Raw genomic sequence first — 18,540 nt, 5'->3', positions numbered from 1 at the left:
CTTGAAGAATCTACACTCTGTTCAAGCCTGATAGGAACGCCTGCAGGATGGGATGCTCTGCTCTAGTGAGCTGTTAGTGAAACCACATCCTTAGCATTGTGGTTAGCATTGCTAAGCTGCCAGGCCAATAAATCAATAGCCAGGAGCTTTAGGCATGGAACTCCTAACTTAGGAAACCCCCTTCCCTAGGGACAAAGACCCTTCCTGATGATAGCAATTTTTACAGCATCCTCATAGTGCGGTTACATTAGGCATAAGATGATTGGCTTATGGATACTATGAGCACGCCCCACTAGAACCCTATAATAATTATATGCATTCCAAAAATAAACTGAGCTACTGGACAAGACTTGAGGTTTGTCTTCTGCCAGTTCTCTCACCAGCCCGGGGATTCTGCGTCTCTCCCCCGAACGACTGAGATAACTGAGCACATCAGTGACTAGGAATGTCAGCAATTGGTTACATCTCAGACATTTCTCATTCCTTCTAGTGCTCTATCTGGAAGCTTTGGCAGTCACTGGGACTACCTGAAGATAAAATAGTGGACTTAAACATTTTCTGACTGCTGGCCCTGTCCATTTTAAAGTGCCCAGGACTCCAACACCGCAGAGCCTTTGAGCTTCAGGAGGTAGCCAAAAGAGGGTGGAAGTTACTGGAGTCAGGGACTGTGGTTCTGCTCCCTTCTCTGCCACCTCATAGCTAAGTATCTTGTTTCACTTTCTTTCCTTAAATCTTTTAAGCATGCCCTGAAGGTAGATCGCTCGGGTTTAAATTCAGGCTACACCAATGTACTACAGTGCAAATTAGGGAAGATTACTTAACTCCTGGGGCTCAGTTACTTTTGTTTAGTAGTAACAGAGAGCCGGGCTCCGGAGGCAGAGACAGCTTCACCAAGGCGAGGCGCTAAGCAACCCAGTGAGACCCTGTCTCTAATAGAACACAAAATAGGACTAGGGATGTGGCTCAGTGGTTGCACCCCTGAGTTCAATCCCCCGTACCCGCACGCCCACGCGCCCCCCTCCCCAATAGAAAAGGAAATAACAGAGAAAATCCGTGAGCCAAGAAACTACCCGGTAATTGCTAGGGAAATACTTCCGAGTCCCACCCTCCCCTGGCGCTTCGAACAACACCTGGCAGAGAGAGCCTTAAGTCTCCGCTCGCCGGCCTGCGCCCCCAACCCGGGCCGCCAGGTCCCGGGCAGCCTGTCGCGACAGCGGCGGTGCATTGTGGGGTTTGTAGTGCGGGGCTGGGGTTGGGTGGGTGGGCGCGGCCGGCAGTCGCAGCGGGGCCATCTTCGGCAGGCGGGCAGGCGGGCAGGCTCCGCCTTTGCAGCCCGCACCTGCTCCCCTCGCCCGGCCCGATGGCGCCACGCCCGCTGGGCCCCTTGGTGCTGGCCTTGGGCGGTGCCGCGGCGGTGCTCGGCTCCGTGCTCTTCATCCTCTGGAAAACCTACTTCGGCAGTGGACGGGAGAGGCGTTGGGACCGGGGCGAGGCCTGGTGGGGCGCGGAGCCCGCCCGCCTACCCCAGTGGGACGAGTGGGACGTGAGTGCTGGGCCGGGTTCTGCTGAGGGGCAGGGCGGGCCGGGGTCTGCACCTCTGCACGTGTGGCCGAGGGGTGTGTCTGCGGCCCAGCCGTAAGAGCGCCAGAAGCGCTCTCTGGAGCTTGGCCGCCGAAGCGCGGATGGACACCAGACTGGCAGTCATGGGGTCCTGGAAACCAGGTAGGCGCGAGCAAGTTTGGGTGTGTGTGGCGCCGTCGTGCGACGCTGTGGGACTCGACTTCCGGTCGTCAGGGTGCGGCCCGGAGAGTAGGTGCGGCCCAACCGGGTCCGGCCGGGCCTGCGCAGTGCCCGCGGCACGCAGCCAAGGGGGATGCTGGGAGAATTCTCAGCCCCTCCGGAGGCAGGCAGCGGGTCCATCCGGCGACTCTGCAGACCTTAAGGGGCTGGGGCCGGGGCCGCGGCCTGTAGTCTGCGGAAACTGAGACTCCGCGAGGGAGAGGAATGTGCCCGAGATCGTTCAGAGTAGCGGGGGAATTGATGACTCCTAAAGCAGCTCTAGCGCCACTCCTTCAGATCACACCTGCCTGTCCCTGGACGGGAGGAGGGAGGGAATGGTGCCTTTGGTCTAACCTAGGGTGAGGCCGGAGGTTGTTAGCCGCAGCGACCTCTATCCCGCAGCCCGAGGACGAGGAGGAGGAGGAGGAGGAGCCGGCCCTGGAAGAGTTAGAGCAGCGCGAGGTGCTGGTGCTGGGACTGGATGGCTCTGGGAAGAGCACGTTCCTACGTGTGCTGTCAGGGAAGCCACCGCTGGAAGGCCACATCCCCACCTGGGGCTTCAACTCCGTGAGGCTACCTACCAAGGACTTCGAGGTGGACCTGCTAGAGAGTGAGCAGAGACAACCCCCCCCCCCATTCCATCTCCTCATCATCACTGGTGCTGGACCTAAGCCTGAATTTTTTCTTTAGAGGGACCAGGAGCCAAGAATGCATGTATAAGCAGAACACTCCCCTGTATGAAATTCTTCCCACCCACCTCCCAGAGGCACAAGATACAGTTCAAACTCCATATACTGGCATTTCAGATACTTCATGATGGGTCATCTCTAATACGGTCACCTGCCCCTCACTACTAGTGAAGTTCACATATCTTAACACTGAGAAACTAACAGCTAAGGGTTCATATGCCAAGTACTTCATAAGAATTACTTAATAAAATCCTCCCAACAGTTCCCTAAATTATAATCAGTTACTACCTGCATCAAACAAGTTCAGTCATTTAGCCAAGGTCATCCTGCTTTTCAGTGTTCTAATGCAGTGTCTGGCTCTGGCTATTAAACACTGTGCTACATTGTTTGTTTCTGAAGGGCACTTTGTGGTCTCTTTCTTATCTTGTCTTTTGCATGCACTGTTCCCTCAGTCTGAAAAGCCCTTCTTCTCTTGATAAATTGCTATTTGACATCAGAGTAAACATGATATGAGTTTGAAGCCTTCCCTGATTCTCAGATTAAGAACTCCTTTGCCCTCCCTTTCTGCTGTAGCCTATGCTCCTGAATAAGCCTATGCACTTTGTACACATATTGATCTGTTTCATCTTTATCCACAAGGGCTCATCCCCATGTTGGTAGCTAGCAGAGCATATAAAGTGAGTGATCAGAGAGGTTCTTGAGGAACCCCTGTCTTAATTCCTAGGCTTCTTGAGATTTTAGGAGAGAATGGCAGAGAGGATTGAGACAGTAGCAATATTTGATCACTTATATTCAGCCTTAGTCTCACTGGGCAGGATTAGGGACTTACTGATAGCCACAGGACTCAGGTCATAAAGACTGGGTACATTTAAGTACTAGGAGTTAGAATCAGACTTTGAATGAGGCCTGAGTGGGCCTCGTTCCTTTGGTTTCAGATACTTGCCTATTGGATTGGCTTAACCGTGTCTCTTCTTCCTGCTTGTAGCAAACATTTACCTAGGATTCTGGTCCTTACACCAAACCTTCTCAGACTCCTTCTCATGTGCCAGGGACACAGCTTAAGTGGGGGCTATGCACTTGAGGCTTATTTGTCAGCAGAGACAATATCACTTTTCCCCCAGCTCTGCCAGAAGGAAAAGGGTTTTTCATGCTTTCTGAGGGTCTGATATATAGCAGTCCAAGCTCACTGGAGACCTTCAGCCTGAATTCAAACTTAGATCTCCCAATTCTGAAAGGCCTGGGACTTTTCTCTCTCAGTCCCTTCATTGAGACCCCTTATAATGCCTATTCTGAAGCCCAAGAGAGAATGGGCCCTTTGGGCATAATTGGTGACTAAATGAATGAATTCAACACTTTGATGACTATTCCCTTCCCCACCTCCAGTGCCCAATTTATTAGACAGTTCTGTCAGCTGTATCCTCTGATATATTCTGTATTGTCCACCTCCCATCTCCTCTGTTGCTTCCTGGTCCAAGCCACTGACCTCTCTCTTGTCAGTACTACAATAGCCTCCTTATTATCAAAGGGAATGACTTTACCATTCATTGCTCTGCTTAAAACTTGGGAGGCATTCTGGTAAGGAAATGGGCTTATTCAAAGCCAGTTTTGAGGAAGGTAGAGAAGAACTTCCTGTCCCAAATCTCCCGTCTTGGTGGTTGGGGGCTGGTAGGGAGGCAGCTCAGGGTCTTTTACAAGAAGAGAGAAGGCAGAATGGGGCAAAAGGTAGGAAATTAACATATGTAGATTGAACTACACTAATTAGGTTTAGCTAGGTTAATCAGAAACATGTCAGTCCTGGGTTCCCTGACACCTGTCAGGCTACAGAGAGGCAGCCTGCACCCTTGACTCAGTATAAGGAAATATGGGATACAGAAAAAGTTGCCAGAATGTTGCCCTTAATTTTCTTTTTATTTATTTGTTCCTTTTTATGGTGCTGGGGATCAAACCCAGGGCATTGTACATGCTAGGCAAGCACTTGACAAGTGACTACATGTGATTATAATGTCCAGTCCGTCCTCCCCATGAAGATATTACAGATTATTAAAGATTATTTTCCAAGCAAAGATTAGCTCTTAGAGCAGAAAAAACAAAATATCAATAAGAACAAAGCAATCCAGTCTGTACTATGGATTTGAACTAATAGTTTTTTTGTTTGTTTGTTTGTTTTTGTTTTTTGGTACTAGAAGTTGAACCTAAGGGTGCCTTACCGTTGAGCTACATTTTATTATTTTGAGACAGGGTCTCACTAAATTTTTGAGGATGGCCCTGAACTTGTGGTTCCCCTGCCTCAGCAGGATTTGTAGTCCCAAGTTGCTAGGACTATAGGTATGTGCATACTGTGTCCAGCATAGTTGTTTCAATTTTATCTAATCAAAGAAAACCAACATGGTTGTAAAAATAGTCCCGTCAGATGTGCCCTAAAGAATGCCTGATATCTGGAGTCCTTCTTAGGTAAATCTGGATTGATCACCATCTGGGTAGAAAGTTTAACATTTACATAACATCTTCAGAATTTAGGTATATTCCATAGGTCCATAAAACCTTGAGCATAGTCTATGAGAATTAATATCAATCCATCAATTAAGAACATACAGCCAGGGCTGGGAATGTGGCTCAAGTGGTAGCGCGCTCACCTAGCATGCGTGATGGTTCGATTCTCAGCACCACATAAAAATAAAATAAAGATATTGTGTCCACCTAAAACTAAAAAATATAATATTTGGAAAAAAAAAAAAAAAAGAACATACAGCCAGGCACAGTGGCACACACCTGTAATCCCAGCAGTTTGGGAGGCTGAGACAAAGCCAGCCTCAACAAAAGCAAGATGCTAAGCATCTCAGTGAAACCCTGTGTCTAAATAAAATATAAAATAGGGCTGGGCATGTGGCTCAGTGGCCAAGTGCCCTTGAGTTCAATACCCAGTATCAAAAAAAAAAAAAAAAAGAAAGAAAGGAAAAGGATATATATATAACTGGGTGTGGTGGCACATGCCTGTAATCCCTACAATTTGGGAGGCTGAGGAAGGAGGATTGTGGGATCAAGGCCAGACTCAACACCTTAATGAAAACCTGTTTCAAAATAAAAAGGACTAGGGGTATAGCTCAGTGGTACCCCTGGTTCAGTCCCCAGTGCCATAAATAAATAAATAAACCAATAACAACAAAACATTTAGGGCTGGGGATGTAGCTCAGTGATAGAGTGTCTGCCTTTTCGTGTATGATGCCCTAAGTTTGATCCCCAGCATCACACACAAAAAAGCAACCTACCTAAATACACTTACATGTATTTTGTAAACTAAGTTATAATGCAAACAATACACTTGAGAAAACTCTTAAAACAGCCAGTCTTATCCTGTATTAAAATCTTCAACCTTAAATTTGTCTCAAGATAAAGGATGAATAAAGCAGGATTGCCCCTTATCAACTATAGAACTACAGTTCATGTTATTTAAAATGACTGCAAGGGCTGGGGGTGTGGCTCAAGCAGTAGCACGCTCACCTTGCATTCGTGCGGCCCGGGTTCGATCCTCTGCACCACATACAAAACAAAGATGTTGTGTCTGCCGATAACTAAAAAATAAATATTAAAATTCTCTCTCGCTCTCCCTCTCTCACTCTCTCTTTAAAAAATAAAATAAAATAAAATAAAATGACTGCAAGCAGTACATAAGGTATTATTACTTAGCGGGCTTAAGTTAACTTCACAAAACAATTTAGTTACCCCTACAGTATGTTAAGACAACAATCATGATTTATAACATAATATCCAGATGCAGATTAGAGAGAGTATCAATAAATCACATCATCATAAAAATAATATTCATTTAACCAGTTATAAACCAAAAAGAGACTTTAGAACAAATGAAAATTTGAATAAATCCTGATTCTTATAGGACTTAATCTTATTTTAAGCAATCGAAACCTAACAAAGGGGGCTTGGGATATAGCTCACTTGGTAGAGTGCTTGCCTCACATGCACAAGGGCCTGAATTCAATCCTCAGTACCACAAAAAAAAAAAAAAAAAAAAAACTAACAAAGGGCTGTGGATATTGCTCAGTTGTAGTCTGCTTTCCTACCATACACAAGGCCCGGGTTTGATCACGAAATAAATAATAACAAAAGCAGAAAACAGGAAATTGTCTTGATGAAACAAAATCTTTAAGTCAGTTTTTTTCTAAACTTTGTTAAGAGCAGATCAATATAAGAAATCCTAAGTTCCTCTAGAATTTAAACATTAATCAAGCAGACCAGAATGGTGAAATGGTGAAAAATATTTTCTGTATTTTTCAGAATTTCTATATCACATATGCTAATTTGTTACAAAATAGGTTTGCTCTGACCTCTGATACTATCTAATGGCCTACAAGCCCTCATCAACTTCACATTGCTTTGGAGAAATAGTCATTTAAATCTAACCATTATTTAGAAAGTTATTGATAAAAGAGACATACATCAAACCTGAAAAAAAATATTCCGAGGTAAAATTCTGACTCAAAAGAACAAAATTCACTCTTATGTCCTTAGATACTTGAAAATGGAGAAAATAAAACATATTTAAAATAATATAGCTGGGCACACTGGTGCACATCTGTAAACCTAGCAACTTGGAAGGCTGAAGTAAGAGAAATACAAGTTATGGTCCTTAACAACTTAGCAAGACCCTGTCTCAAAATAAAAAGGACTGGGGATGTAGCTCAGTGGAAAAGCACCCCTGGGTTTATTCCCTAGTACCATAAATAAATAAATAAAATACTAGTAGGGCATGCCTGTAATCCCAGAAACCCAGGAGACTGAGGCAGGAAGCCAGCCTTGGCAATATATTGAGACCCTGTCTCAAAATAAAAAAGGTCTAGGGATATAGCTCAGTGGATCCAATTCCCAGTACCACTAAAAAGAAAGAAAGAAAGAAAGAAAACACAAGATATTTGAGTGGTGAAAAGCCAAAGATTTCTAGCTCTGAATTAAGGTTTTCTTATAAAAATAAAACCATTTTAAAAACTACATCTTTAAATGGTGTGCAGTGGTGCATGCCTGTATTCCTAGTTTCTCAGGAGGCTGAGGCAGGAGAGTTACAAGTTTGAGGACAGCCTTAGCAACTTAGTGAGACTGTCTCAAAATAAAAAAGGTTAGGAATGTAGCTCATTTGGAGAGCTCCCCTGGGTTCAATCCTAGTACCACAGCTACATTTTAAATCTAAGCAAAGAATAGTTTGGAAAATAGTAGTAGCTCATCTATTACAAAGAAGCAGGTAAGCCTTTTCAGTTTTTATCATAGACTGTTGGCATTAGGTCACATAAATAATCATATCTGGTGACCATCAATTCTATGTGGAAAAGCCTTTGTTTATGGGCTTTTATACAAAACAAAGAATGTTTTTATAAAGCACTGAACATTTACAAATGTCTGTCCTATATATTTATCTAATTTACTCATTTTAACAGCTTTTTTGAGATTACCCATGGACATATGAAGCATTGAACATTATATCTTTAATATATTCTTAATATCCAAGTCAGTTTAGTAGGCCAGAAAAAAAATGTGCCACCAAATTGTAAAAATATCCTTATTATCAACATTCAAATTAACCTTTTTGTCATAGATTTACTAAAGTCATGTGAATCAAAAGGCATTTGGATGACAGATTTTAAATTATGTGCTGGGGCTGGGGATGTGGCTCAAGCAGTAGCCCGCTCGCCTGGCATGCGTGCGGCCCGGGTTCGAGCCTCAGCACCACATACAAACAAAGATGTTGTGTCCGCCGAAAAACTAAAAAATAAATATTAAAATTCTCTCTCTCTCTCTCTCTCTCTCTCTCTCTCTCTCTCTCTCTCTCTGTCAAAAAAAAAAAAAAGAGTGCTGTGGTTGTGGTAGAGTGCTTGCATGTTTGTGGCACTGAGTTCAATTCTCAGCACTGCATATAAATAAATGAATAAAATAAAGGTCCATCAACAACTAAAAAAAAAAACAACAAATTATGTGCTTATTTATCTATAAATCAACTTGTTGCCAGGCAAACAAACAATAGATAAGCATATAAACATAGGTACACACAAAATTTCAAAGCTTAGATTTATTTGCTAGGTATATCAGACTATTAAGGCTATGATATAACCTTAAGCAGTCTATAAATCTTAAATTTGCATTGTCATTTGAGGTCAGGTAGAAATTTTACATCTCAAAATTTCAGACCAACAAACCTTGAATAACCAGTTTCTTATTAGAGAAAATCAAATTTTTTTACAATGTTTATTTTTTAGTTGTAGTTGGGCACAATACCTTAATTAATTAATTAATTGATTTTTATGTGGTGCTGAGGATTGAACCCAGGGCCTCACACGAACTAGGCGAGCACTTTACCCCTGAGCCATAGACACAGCCCCCAAAAGACATAATTTAAATACACAAAATTTAAAAAAAAAAATTTCCAGAGGGGAAAAACATGAGTTCAAAATAAAGTCCGTTGTGGATAAGTTTTATCCATCTTATTGATAGAGGCTCCTAAAGGCTGATGACTAAAGCAAGAGTCATGCTTGGGAAAATGGAATTCCCTATCTTATGCAGATAAATCCGTTGTTATAGCCACCAGAGTTTAGCCTCTTAAGCCAACTTTCAATTTAACAAGCATTAAATCAGCATGCACTTTCAGATATATAGGCCATGCTATCATCTTTTTTTCCAAACCAAAACCAAACCCAGAGGAGCTCTCCAAACAAACCAACAGAATTACTGAAATTTTTACCTATGAATTTTACCTCATCCATTTGTACTCTGAAATCAAGTTCCAGATGGTAGAGAGAATTTACCTGATACCATCCTGTATTGCAAAATTAACCACTCAAGACCCAAAGCTTCAAATGACTGAGATAAAATTCTCAGTGTGCACCATGATGTGATACCCAGCCAGCAGGACTCAGTTCCCAAATAGACTTTTCCCCTCACCAACAAATCATTTTTAGGTAGCTGATGATACAGCAGAAAGATGTGGGGTTGGGGAGGGGTTTTCCTCCAGATTTCACCTGTAGGACCAGTTAGCCATGAGCAGAGAAGCCCACTTCTCCTTGGAGATGGCTGGGGGTTTGAACCATGCTGCTCAAGGGCAGGATCCTTTCCCCAGTATGGCTTGCCAAAAGTATGGCCTGAGGGAATGGTTTTATAGCTCCTTGCTCCACTAGAAACTCAGGAGGCACACTGGCTAGGAAATAGGTTTATTCCAAGCCAGCTTTGAGGAGGATAGAGGAAAACTTCATGTCTTAAATTCCCATCCATGGGGGCCTTAGGGGGGTGCAGAAAGTTTTTGTAAGTGAAGGCAGAGTGGGACAAAAGAGCTAGGCTGTGTTAATCAGAAACATATCAGTCTTGGGTTCCCTGGACCCATCAGGCCAGGGGAGGCTGGCCTTCGGCCTCTATTCTCAATATAAGGACACATAAGATACAGAGAAACAGTTATCAGGAAGTTGCCCTTAATTTCCAAAAGGTGGCTTTTTATCCTCATTGCTCTTCCTGCTTCCATTTATGTCCTCAGTGTCAGAGGTGTCTTTCAGAAACCCATGTCAGATGTCAGTCTTGTTTAAATTGCCTAAGGGACTCCCTGTGGCCTTAATGGCCCTGTGCAGCCCACCACTGACCAACCTCACCTGTCATGCTGTCTTCCTCTCTCCCTCTGGTGGTGCCTCAGCCACAACATACTCAAGCATGTCAAGCTTCCCTCTGCCTGTGATGCTTTTCTCTGCCTTTTCTTTTGACTAGCTCCTTATTCTCCCAGACTCAGTTCACGTGCCACTTCCTTCACAGACCACCTAATACAAGGCCATCCCTGCCCCCAACCATTTTCCCTTGTTCTGTTTTATCTCTTGCCTTTCTGGAGTGTGTATTATCACCTGGTCCATCCTGGTTGGAGAGGGAGCTCCTTGAGAGCAGGGCCCCTGCCTGCTTTGGTTACCTCTGTATCCCCAGCACCCAGATCAGTGCTTGGCACCTAGTAAGCACTCAGTAAATACTTGATGAGTGCCTGCTATGTGCCAGGCATTGTGCTGAGGCTTTGGGGGGATCCAGAGGTAAGTACCTCTAACTCTGAGAGCTTAGAGTACAAGTATCAAAACCAGAAATACTGGGATGCAGGTAACCATGGGTACAGAGCAGAGAGGCAGAGAGGATCAGGAAGGTGGAGACACTATGTGGACAACCATGTGTTGGTAGGATAGAGTATGGTATTTCCAAGAGAAGAGAACAAGATGACAAGAGAACAGGGAGAAACTGACTAGGAATGGCTGTGAATAGGCAGGGCAGAAATCCTGTCTTTTCTAGGCATTGGGACTCCTGGCTTCTCATCACAGCCATCACTAACCTGGGAGAAAGCTAGGAAATGGTAATTGCAGAGCACCTATGTGCCACTCCTAAGGGTGCATTGCATATGGTACCTTTGGGTTTTAGTGCAACTCTGATAACTTCAGTGAGGAACGCACTGATGCTCAAAAATAGCTACATCCCCTAAGAGACCTGGCTGTTGGAGCTAGAGCCAAACTCAGGTCTGATTAGTTTTGAACTCTGTGGTCCTTTCACTGCCCCTGGATGGTGGAGCCTTGGGAAGCTGGAATTGGGGTGGGGTTGCTGTGGGCAGAGAACCAGGCCCCAGGAAGGCTCTGATCTGGCCCCTGGCCTCTTCTCAGTCGGTGGCAGCCAGAACCTACGCTTCTACTGGAAGGAGTTTGTGAATGAGGTGGATGTGCTGGTCTTCATGGTGGACTCAGCTGACCGGCTGCGGTTGCCCTGGGCCCGGCAAGAACTGCATAAACTGCTGGACAAAGACCCTGACCTGCCTGTCGTTGTGGTTGCCAATAAGCAGGTAAGGGCCATGGAAGGCTGGCTAAAGCCAGTTGAACTTCTCACACATGCCTGGGAAGGGCAGGGAGCACTATAGAAGGATTTGGGTCTGTGCTTGGAGGACTTAGCTGAGATACTGTCCCCCGACTCTTCTACCTATCCTCTTTCCTCATCCCTACCTCTGTCTTCACTCCTCTTTGCCTCCCTATCCTCTGTCACCCTGGAGACATAAGAAAAATAATTACTAAGTACACACTATGTACCAGGTATGGTTTTGAGTGACATTTCATATTGGGCTTCTGTTGACCCTACAAGGTGTGGGATAGTCTCAGAGAGGTTTGTTATCCCCCAAAATTTGTATTAGTGGAATTGGGGTAAGAGTAGTAGAATTGGGATGTCTGATCCAAAATCTGTACGTTTACCTGGGTATGATGGTGCATACCTGAAATCTGAGCAATTCAGAGGCTGAGGCAAGAACACTGCAAGTTCAAGGCCAACCTGAGCAACTTAGGAAGACCCTGTCTCAAAATTAAAAGATAAAAAAGTCTGGGATGTAGATCAGTAGTAGAGCACCCTGGTTTTCATCCCCAATACTAGGGAGGAGAAAAAAAAAAAAAAAAACCTTTTACCTTTTTCACTCTGTTCTGCCCTTTCAACTTCTGGTTATAGACCAGAGAGCTAAAGTGACAAGAAATAGAATGGATTAAATAATAATGACAACATTTATTATGTGCTCATAGTGTTCCAGGCATCTAACAACCATGATCTCACTTCATTACTGTAAAAATTCATGATGGGCTGGGCACAGAGGCGCACACCTATAATCCTAGCTGCTTGGGAGGCTGAAGCAGGAAGATTGCAAGTTTAAAGCCAACCTCAGCAAAAGCCAGGTGCTAAGCAACTCAGTGAGACCGTGTCTCTAAATACAATACAAAATATGTCTGGAGATGTGGCTCAGTGATCAAGTGTCCCTGAGTTTAATCCCCAGTACCAAAAACAACAACAACAACAACAAAAAAAAACCAACCCATGATGGGCCCTGCTGTCATCCCTCAATGCCTGAAGTTACAACTTTAGCAAAGCCAAGACTCAAACTCAGGTCTTCCTCAATGCTTTTAACCATAACAGAGGGCTACCTGGGGTCCACCAAACTTCAACATCATAGACCTTAGGTGCAATCCTTGATACCTGGAAGCTCTGCAGTCCAGAACCCTGTCATACTCCCTATGGCCTGTGCCTGTGTCTTAGAAATGTGGGATATGTTTTTTTGTTTGGATTTTGGTGGTAATAGTGATGGAACCCAGGGCTCCAAGCATGCTACAAGCACTTTACCATTGAGCTATATCCCCTGTCCTGTGGAATATGATTCTAACTGAACTGGAGAGAAGCTCTATGTCTTTGACCTTAGATTCCCCCTACCTATTGACAACTATTTATAAATACAGTGACCATGACTGGACATGTAGCTCAATGGCAGAGCACTTGCATAGCATGCACAAGACTCTAGGTTCAATCCCCAGTACTGCAAATAAATAAATAAATAATAGTGGTAACTATATGGCCAGGTCTGCATCAGGCATTCCCCATCTATGTCTGTTACTCTGGTGTGACTATTAATAGTTCCTAGCCTCTGAAGTACCCTGGCTTAGACAATGAATTATATCTTCATCTTATTTATATAACTAACAGCAATTTTACACCTATGGGAGTCAATGATTAATTTATAGTAGGTTTTTTTTTTAACATTTTTTTAGTTGTAGTTGGACACAATACCCCAGCCCCTATAGTAGGTTTTTGTTTGTTTGTTTGTTTTTGGTTTTCAGCGTACACAACATCTTTGTATGTGGTGCTGAGGATCAAACCCAGGCCGCACGCATGCCAGGCGAGCGCCCTACCGCTTGAGCCACATCCCCAGCCCTATAGTAGGTTTTTTAATATAATGTTTGGTTACTTTATATAGCAGCTTTAAACCTACAGGAGTTAAAACCAAAGGTCCCAGCATTCTATGAATTGGTACAAGAGAATCCTTTTAATCTTGGGCCATGGTTGAAATTAAAATATATCATTAGCAGCCATGCTGTGAGTACGTTCTTTCTTTCAGCTAATTTTTAGGGTATTGTCTGGAAGTAACCCTCTATATGAACTCTACCATTCAGTGTAGGAAACTGAGCAAGGATTTCTGTAAGGGTCAAAACTTGGTCATCAAACCAACCTGAGTTTGGAACCTGTCTCTGCAATTTATTACTGTTACTTGGGCTAAAAGACTTCACCTCCCTGTACCAATTCCCTCATCAGTTAAGTGCATACTGCAGGAATTAGTCTAGGTGTATAAGCACCTGTCATGATGGCTGACACATAGGAAGTGTTCTGTTTGTTTTTTTATTATTATTATTATTATTGTTTATTTTATTCACTTTAGTTGTTGATGGACCTTTAATTTTTATGTGGTGCTGAGAATTGAACCTAGTGCCTCAACATTCGAGGCAAGCGCTCTACCACTGAGCCACAACCCCAGCCTGAAGTGTTCTGTTTCTTACTGTAGTTGCTGATAGTGCAATGAAAAGTCAGGTGGTACAAAAGTATGTCAGGGATGAGGGAGAGAGTTTTTTGTTTTGTTTTGGTACTAGAGATTAAACCCATGGCGTTTTGCCACTAAGCTACAGCCACATCCCTGTTTTTTGTTTGTTTGTTCATTTCTTTTGTTTTATAGTACTGGGGATTAAACCCAGAGCCTCGCTATGCTAGGCAAGTACCCTACCACTGAGATAAACATCCCCAGTCTTTTATTTTGACACATGGCCTAAGTTCCTGAGCTGGCCTTGAATTTGGGTCCTCCTATGTCAGCCTCCCAAATTGCTAGGATCACAGGTGCACCACTATGCCCATCAAGAACTCTGAGTTTATTATAAGGTACCCAGAGGTGGCTCCTGGAAACTTGGGCCCTGATGTTCCCAGGAGTAGCCAAAGAGTAGTTGATTTCATGGATGACAGGATAACAAGAGTGGCAGTGTTGAACCACTGTCAGCTGTGTCCTAACTGGTTTCTGTGTCTACCCTAGGACCTGAGCGAGGCCATGAGTATGGTGGAGCTGCAGCAGGAGCTGGGCTTGCAGGCTGTCGACAGCCAACGGGAAGTTTTCCTCTTGGCAGCCAGCATTGCCCCTGCTGGACCTGGCTTTGAAAATCCTGGCACCGTGCATATTTGGAAACTGCTCTTGGAGCTTCTCTCCTAGGCTGGAGCCACCTGCTCATTGCCCAGCCAGGGACCACAGTTCCCTGCCTCCTGCTTCTTCATCACCAGCCTGGGCCTGGGGCAGGACCCACATGACACTTCCCTTCTCCCCTCCTTGCCCTCTCAAGAGCAAGGTCAAGTCCTGTGCATACACCTTCCTGGTGAGGTAGCCATGAGGCTGAAACAGGGAGGTGGGAGAAGGTAGTTTCTTGCTTATTCTAGGCTGGACTGTGGATCCAGCATTCCTTTCTGTTACCTGCACAGTGAGATGCTTACTGGGCTCAGTCCTCCCCTCCTTGAAGGTCTCAGTGGTTGAAAGAACCAGTGCAGGTGTCACAAATACTCCTGGCACCTCCAGGTCTCCCAGTCTAGACTGTCCCTCCTGGTGACCATGCCCTTCACATCCGAGCAGGTTCTGTGTGGTATGGAGTGAGCCCTTGCTTCTAGCTCTGCATTGTCCTTCAGGCCCTGCTCTGCCAGCCAAGCTCAATGGCACATACCTGTAATCCTAGTGACTCAGGAGACTGAGGCAGGAGGATTGCAAGTTCATGGCCAGCCTGGGCAACTTAGCAAGCCCCTGCTCTGCCTAATTGGTCTGTGGCCTTGTGTAGTCTCTGCCTCTCTGGTCCCTAGGCCATCATTTTAAAGGGAGGTGATTGCCATGTTTTGTTCTAACTGCCAACCATGGAGATGTGAAGTGCTAGGATGAACCTGGAGACCCTAGCAAGGACCTTCTCAACACCTCCCTGCTTTTAAGGCCTGGATTGCCAGCTTCTCTTGACTACAGAATAAGTAGAGTTCACCCACCAGACAGAAAGGGTTAAGGCTGGGTTTCCCCCTGATCTGGAGACAAGCTGCTGCTCTTGTACTAACTGTGCCAATGCTCATGTTTACATAAGCCTGAGTCCCTGGGAATGAGACTGTTGACTGGAGTTGGGAGTCAGCATCGGAACTGTGTTTTATTTATTTATTTATGTATTTATCAAAGGAACAGGCCAAAGTTCTAGGTTCTGTTTCTAGGTGCTGTAATCACAACCCCAGGTGATTGTCATAGAAAATTTGGAATATTGAGGAAAATAGCTGGAATCATGATGATATTGAAATAACCTACAGATGACAATGGAGACAAAGCTGTAGCCACACCTCCTCCTGCCTTTGATATTGTAATTGATATCATATTTTACATTGATTCACATGAACTTAAACTCATCCCCTTGGCTCAGTATGTTGAAGGAACACAAACCCTTTCTGGATAGATAAAAGTGACTCTGGGAGAGGAAATTTCTGTAAATCCAGGTAAAAAGATGAAAAAAAAATTCATCATGTGAATCTATAGGACAGGAATAGCAGACCAGCCAACAAGGTGGCCTTGGGCATATCACTCAGCCTTCCTGGATCATTTACTCCCCAACAAAAGCAAAGTTGGACTGAAATTCTGGAATTATCTCCAGTGCACATTCCATGATTCTGTGAACAGTGATCAGCCAATTTAAGGACTGTCTCCACATCAATAGTTCTTGTTTGAACAGGCAAAAGAAGGAGCCTGTTGTCTGTCAGGGGCCACTGAATAATCAACAACTGCAAACGGACTTATTTTTTTAAGGTGATATCCCACTCAATTTGCTTTCTAATTGAGAACAGAGTGTGTGCCTTTGTTTCATTTGACATGTACCAGCATGCTTCAGTACAATAATGTGGTCAGGAAGGGCACTGTGGAGGGGCAGTGTGTGGGAAGCTTTTAAGTCCTGAAATAAGTGTGATTTATGAGAATGTGGCCCACTGTGCCCTTGGACTGTGGAAATAACAGAATGGAATCACTGTTCGTTGATATGCCAAATCATCTTCCACGGTAAGAAGGGATTTTTCTGCTTTTGTATTAGATATTTAAGGAATGACTTGGGTTTTAGAGTAGCCTTTGAAATTTTGCTAGCAGTTTTTCATCTTGTCATTGGAAGGGTGAGAAACTATGTCTTTGTTCTATAAACTTCACCTTGTTCTCCAGGGCTTAAAGGTTGCCTTCGGAACCAGCATTGATTGTTGAGAGGGATACTTTTTTTCCTAATTAAGATCTGCCTTTGTCTAATGAATATCATGTAGTACAATTTTTAAAGTCCTCAATAAGGGGAGATGAACTTGAAGAATAAACAATTCTACTATATATATATCTACTTGAGCTGCTTTTATAAAGACCATTCTCAGAACCTCAGGCGTCAGTGGCACATTAAGGAGCTAGAGTAGCATCACCACCCCATCCTTATACAGCATATAGGAATTCCAGTGGCCTTTGGGTGCTGGTACACTCACATGGTGGAGCTGCTAGCACATTCTTTTCCCTCCCTGCCTGGCCTTGTGGAGATTTTTTGTTGTTGTGTTTGGGTTTTTTTTTTTTTTTTTTTGGGGGGGGGGTAACTAGGGATTGAACCGAGAGGTCTTTACCACTAACCTATAACCCAGTCCTTTTTATTTTTGAGACAAGGTGCTGAGGCTGGTCTCAAACGTGCAATCCTTTTGCCTCAGCCTCCTGAATCACTGGGATTTTTAGGTATGTGCCACCATGCAGGACTCCTGTGGTGCTTTTACCTAGTTGCTGGGGATTGAACCCAGGGGCACTCTACCACTGAGCTACATCCCTAGCCCTTTTTTATTTTTTGTTTTGAGACAGGGTCTCTCTAAATTGCCCAGGCTGGTCTCAAAATCCTCCTGCCTCAGCTCCCACGTTGCTGTAATTACAGTGTATACCACCATACCTGGCACTCAGCTACTTCTGAATAGTACTTTCTGGGACCCAGGAGCTGAGAACATCTGGCTCTTGCAAATCAGCCAGTTACCTACAGCTTCACATCTCAAAGTATGTCCCCCAGTCTAGCCTGGGTGACACTGTATTCCTCCCAGTGTCCCAGCCCCACAGTTGCCAACTTAGATGAGCTTAGAAACACCAAATTAAATGTCTGGGATGTACTCACATTCTAACAAGGTCAGCCCGAGGGAAGATACAAACCAGAATGAAGAGATGTCTCTGGGATCTACTCACCTGTTGCACCTGTGCCAGGATCATTCACCTGGCCTTAGCAGCCTGGGTTGTTTTGGGAGGTGTTAGGGATCAAATCTAGGGCTTTATACATGCTAGGCAAATGTTTTACCAAGAGGCCATAGTTCTGTTTAAATAGCTTAAGAACAAAGGCCCCACCCAGGGCCTTTGTTCTTAAGCTATTTAAACAGAACTATGGCCTCTTGGTTTTCCATTTTGTGACCTGTGGCCATACTTTCTAGAGAGGCCACATTGGCCCATATCAGGGACATTTGTATGGTCAGGATGAGAGGGTTCTTGAGGTTCCTGGGACTAGCTTCCCATTCCAAGAGGCTATGTCCAGAAACTCTTGGTGCCCGGAACTATAGGTTTTAAGATTGTGCTGATAACTTGATACCTGGCTGTGAGGACAGGGAGGAAAAGTCAGTCCATCACAGCCTCATGGTCTTCTGTGGGGAGGGTGCTGATGGAAATCTGACACTTGTCTCCCAGCCTGAATGAAACGTATTCTCCAAAAAATATTTCCACTTACCTCTAAAAAAACAATTCATTATTCTTACGCTGGTTTAGAATAGCCAGCATTTGAACTAGCAGTAGCAGCAGGACCATGTTAGGTGTCTCTTCTCATGTAACAACTGTCCCAGACCTTGGGTCTGAGGTATTCTGAACAGACTGTCCTCCCCTCACACAGCCTCAGAGGTGGTAATTTTGAACACTAAGTTCTTCTTAGTAGCTATGAAATGGGGATTTCAACTTTTCCTCATCTGTTACCTCTGGAAAATGGGCCCACCAAGGGACAAGGTGGGGATTTCTGTCAAAAGATTTGGAAGTAGAGGGGCCTTGCTATTTTGGCCTGTGCCCCACAAACCCATATGCAAAGGGCTATCAAGGAAAAACTGTGTATACTGGAATTTTAGCAGCTATTTGAGTTAAAAAAAAAAAAAAAAAAAGCCAAAACTCTGATGCAGTTCATTTGAATTCTTACTTTGAGTA

The 18,540-nt window shown here is 44.3% G+C and overlaps 1 protein-coding gene across 1 annotated transcript; it reads left to right on the top strand.

The window, feature by feature from the left end:
* The first annotated feature begins 1,275 nt into the window (after nt 1-1,275).
* On the top strand, nt 1,276-16,639 carry Arl10 (ARF like GTPase 10). Its single transcript, XM_026398247.2, has 4 exons — nt 1,276-1,543; nt 2,182-2,389; nt 11,135-11,310; nt 14,347-16,639. The coding sequence occupies exons 1-4, from the start codon at nt 1,361-1,363 to the stop codon at nt 14,518-14,520; spliced, it is 741 nt and encodes a 246-aa protein (XP_026254032.1). The 5' UTR covers nt 1,276-1,360; the 3' UTR covers nt 14,521-16,639.
* The last annotated feature ends 1,901 nt before the right edge of the window (nt 16,640-18,540 follow it).

Source organism: Urocitellus parryii, chromosome 1, assembly GCF_045843805.1.
Source record: "Urocitellus parryii isolate mUroPar1 chromosome 1, mUroPar1.hap1, whole genome shotgun sequence".
NCBI classification, from domain to species: Eukaryota; Metazoa; Chordata; class Mammalia; order Rodentia; family Sciuridae; genus Urocitellus; species Urocitellus parryii.
This window is presented reverse-complemented; position numbering and strand designations above follow the sequence as displayed.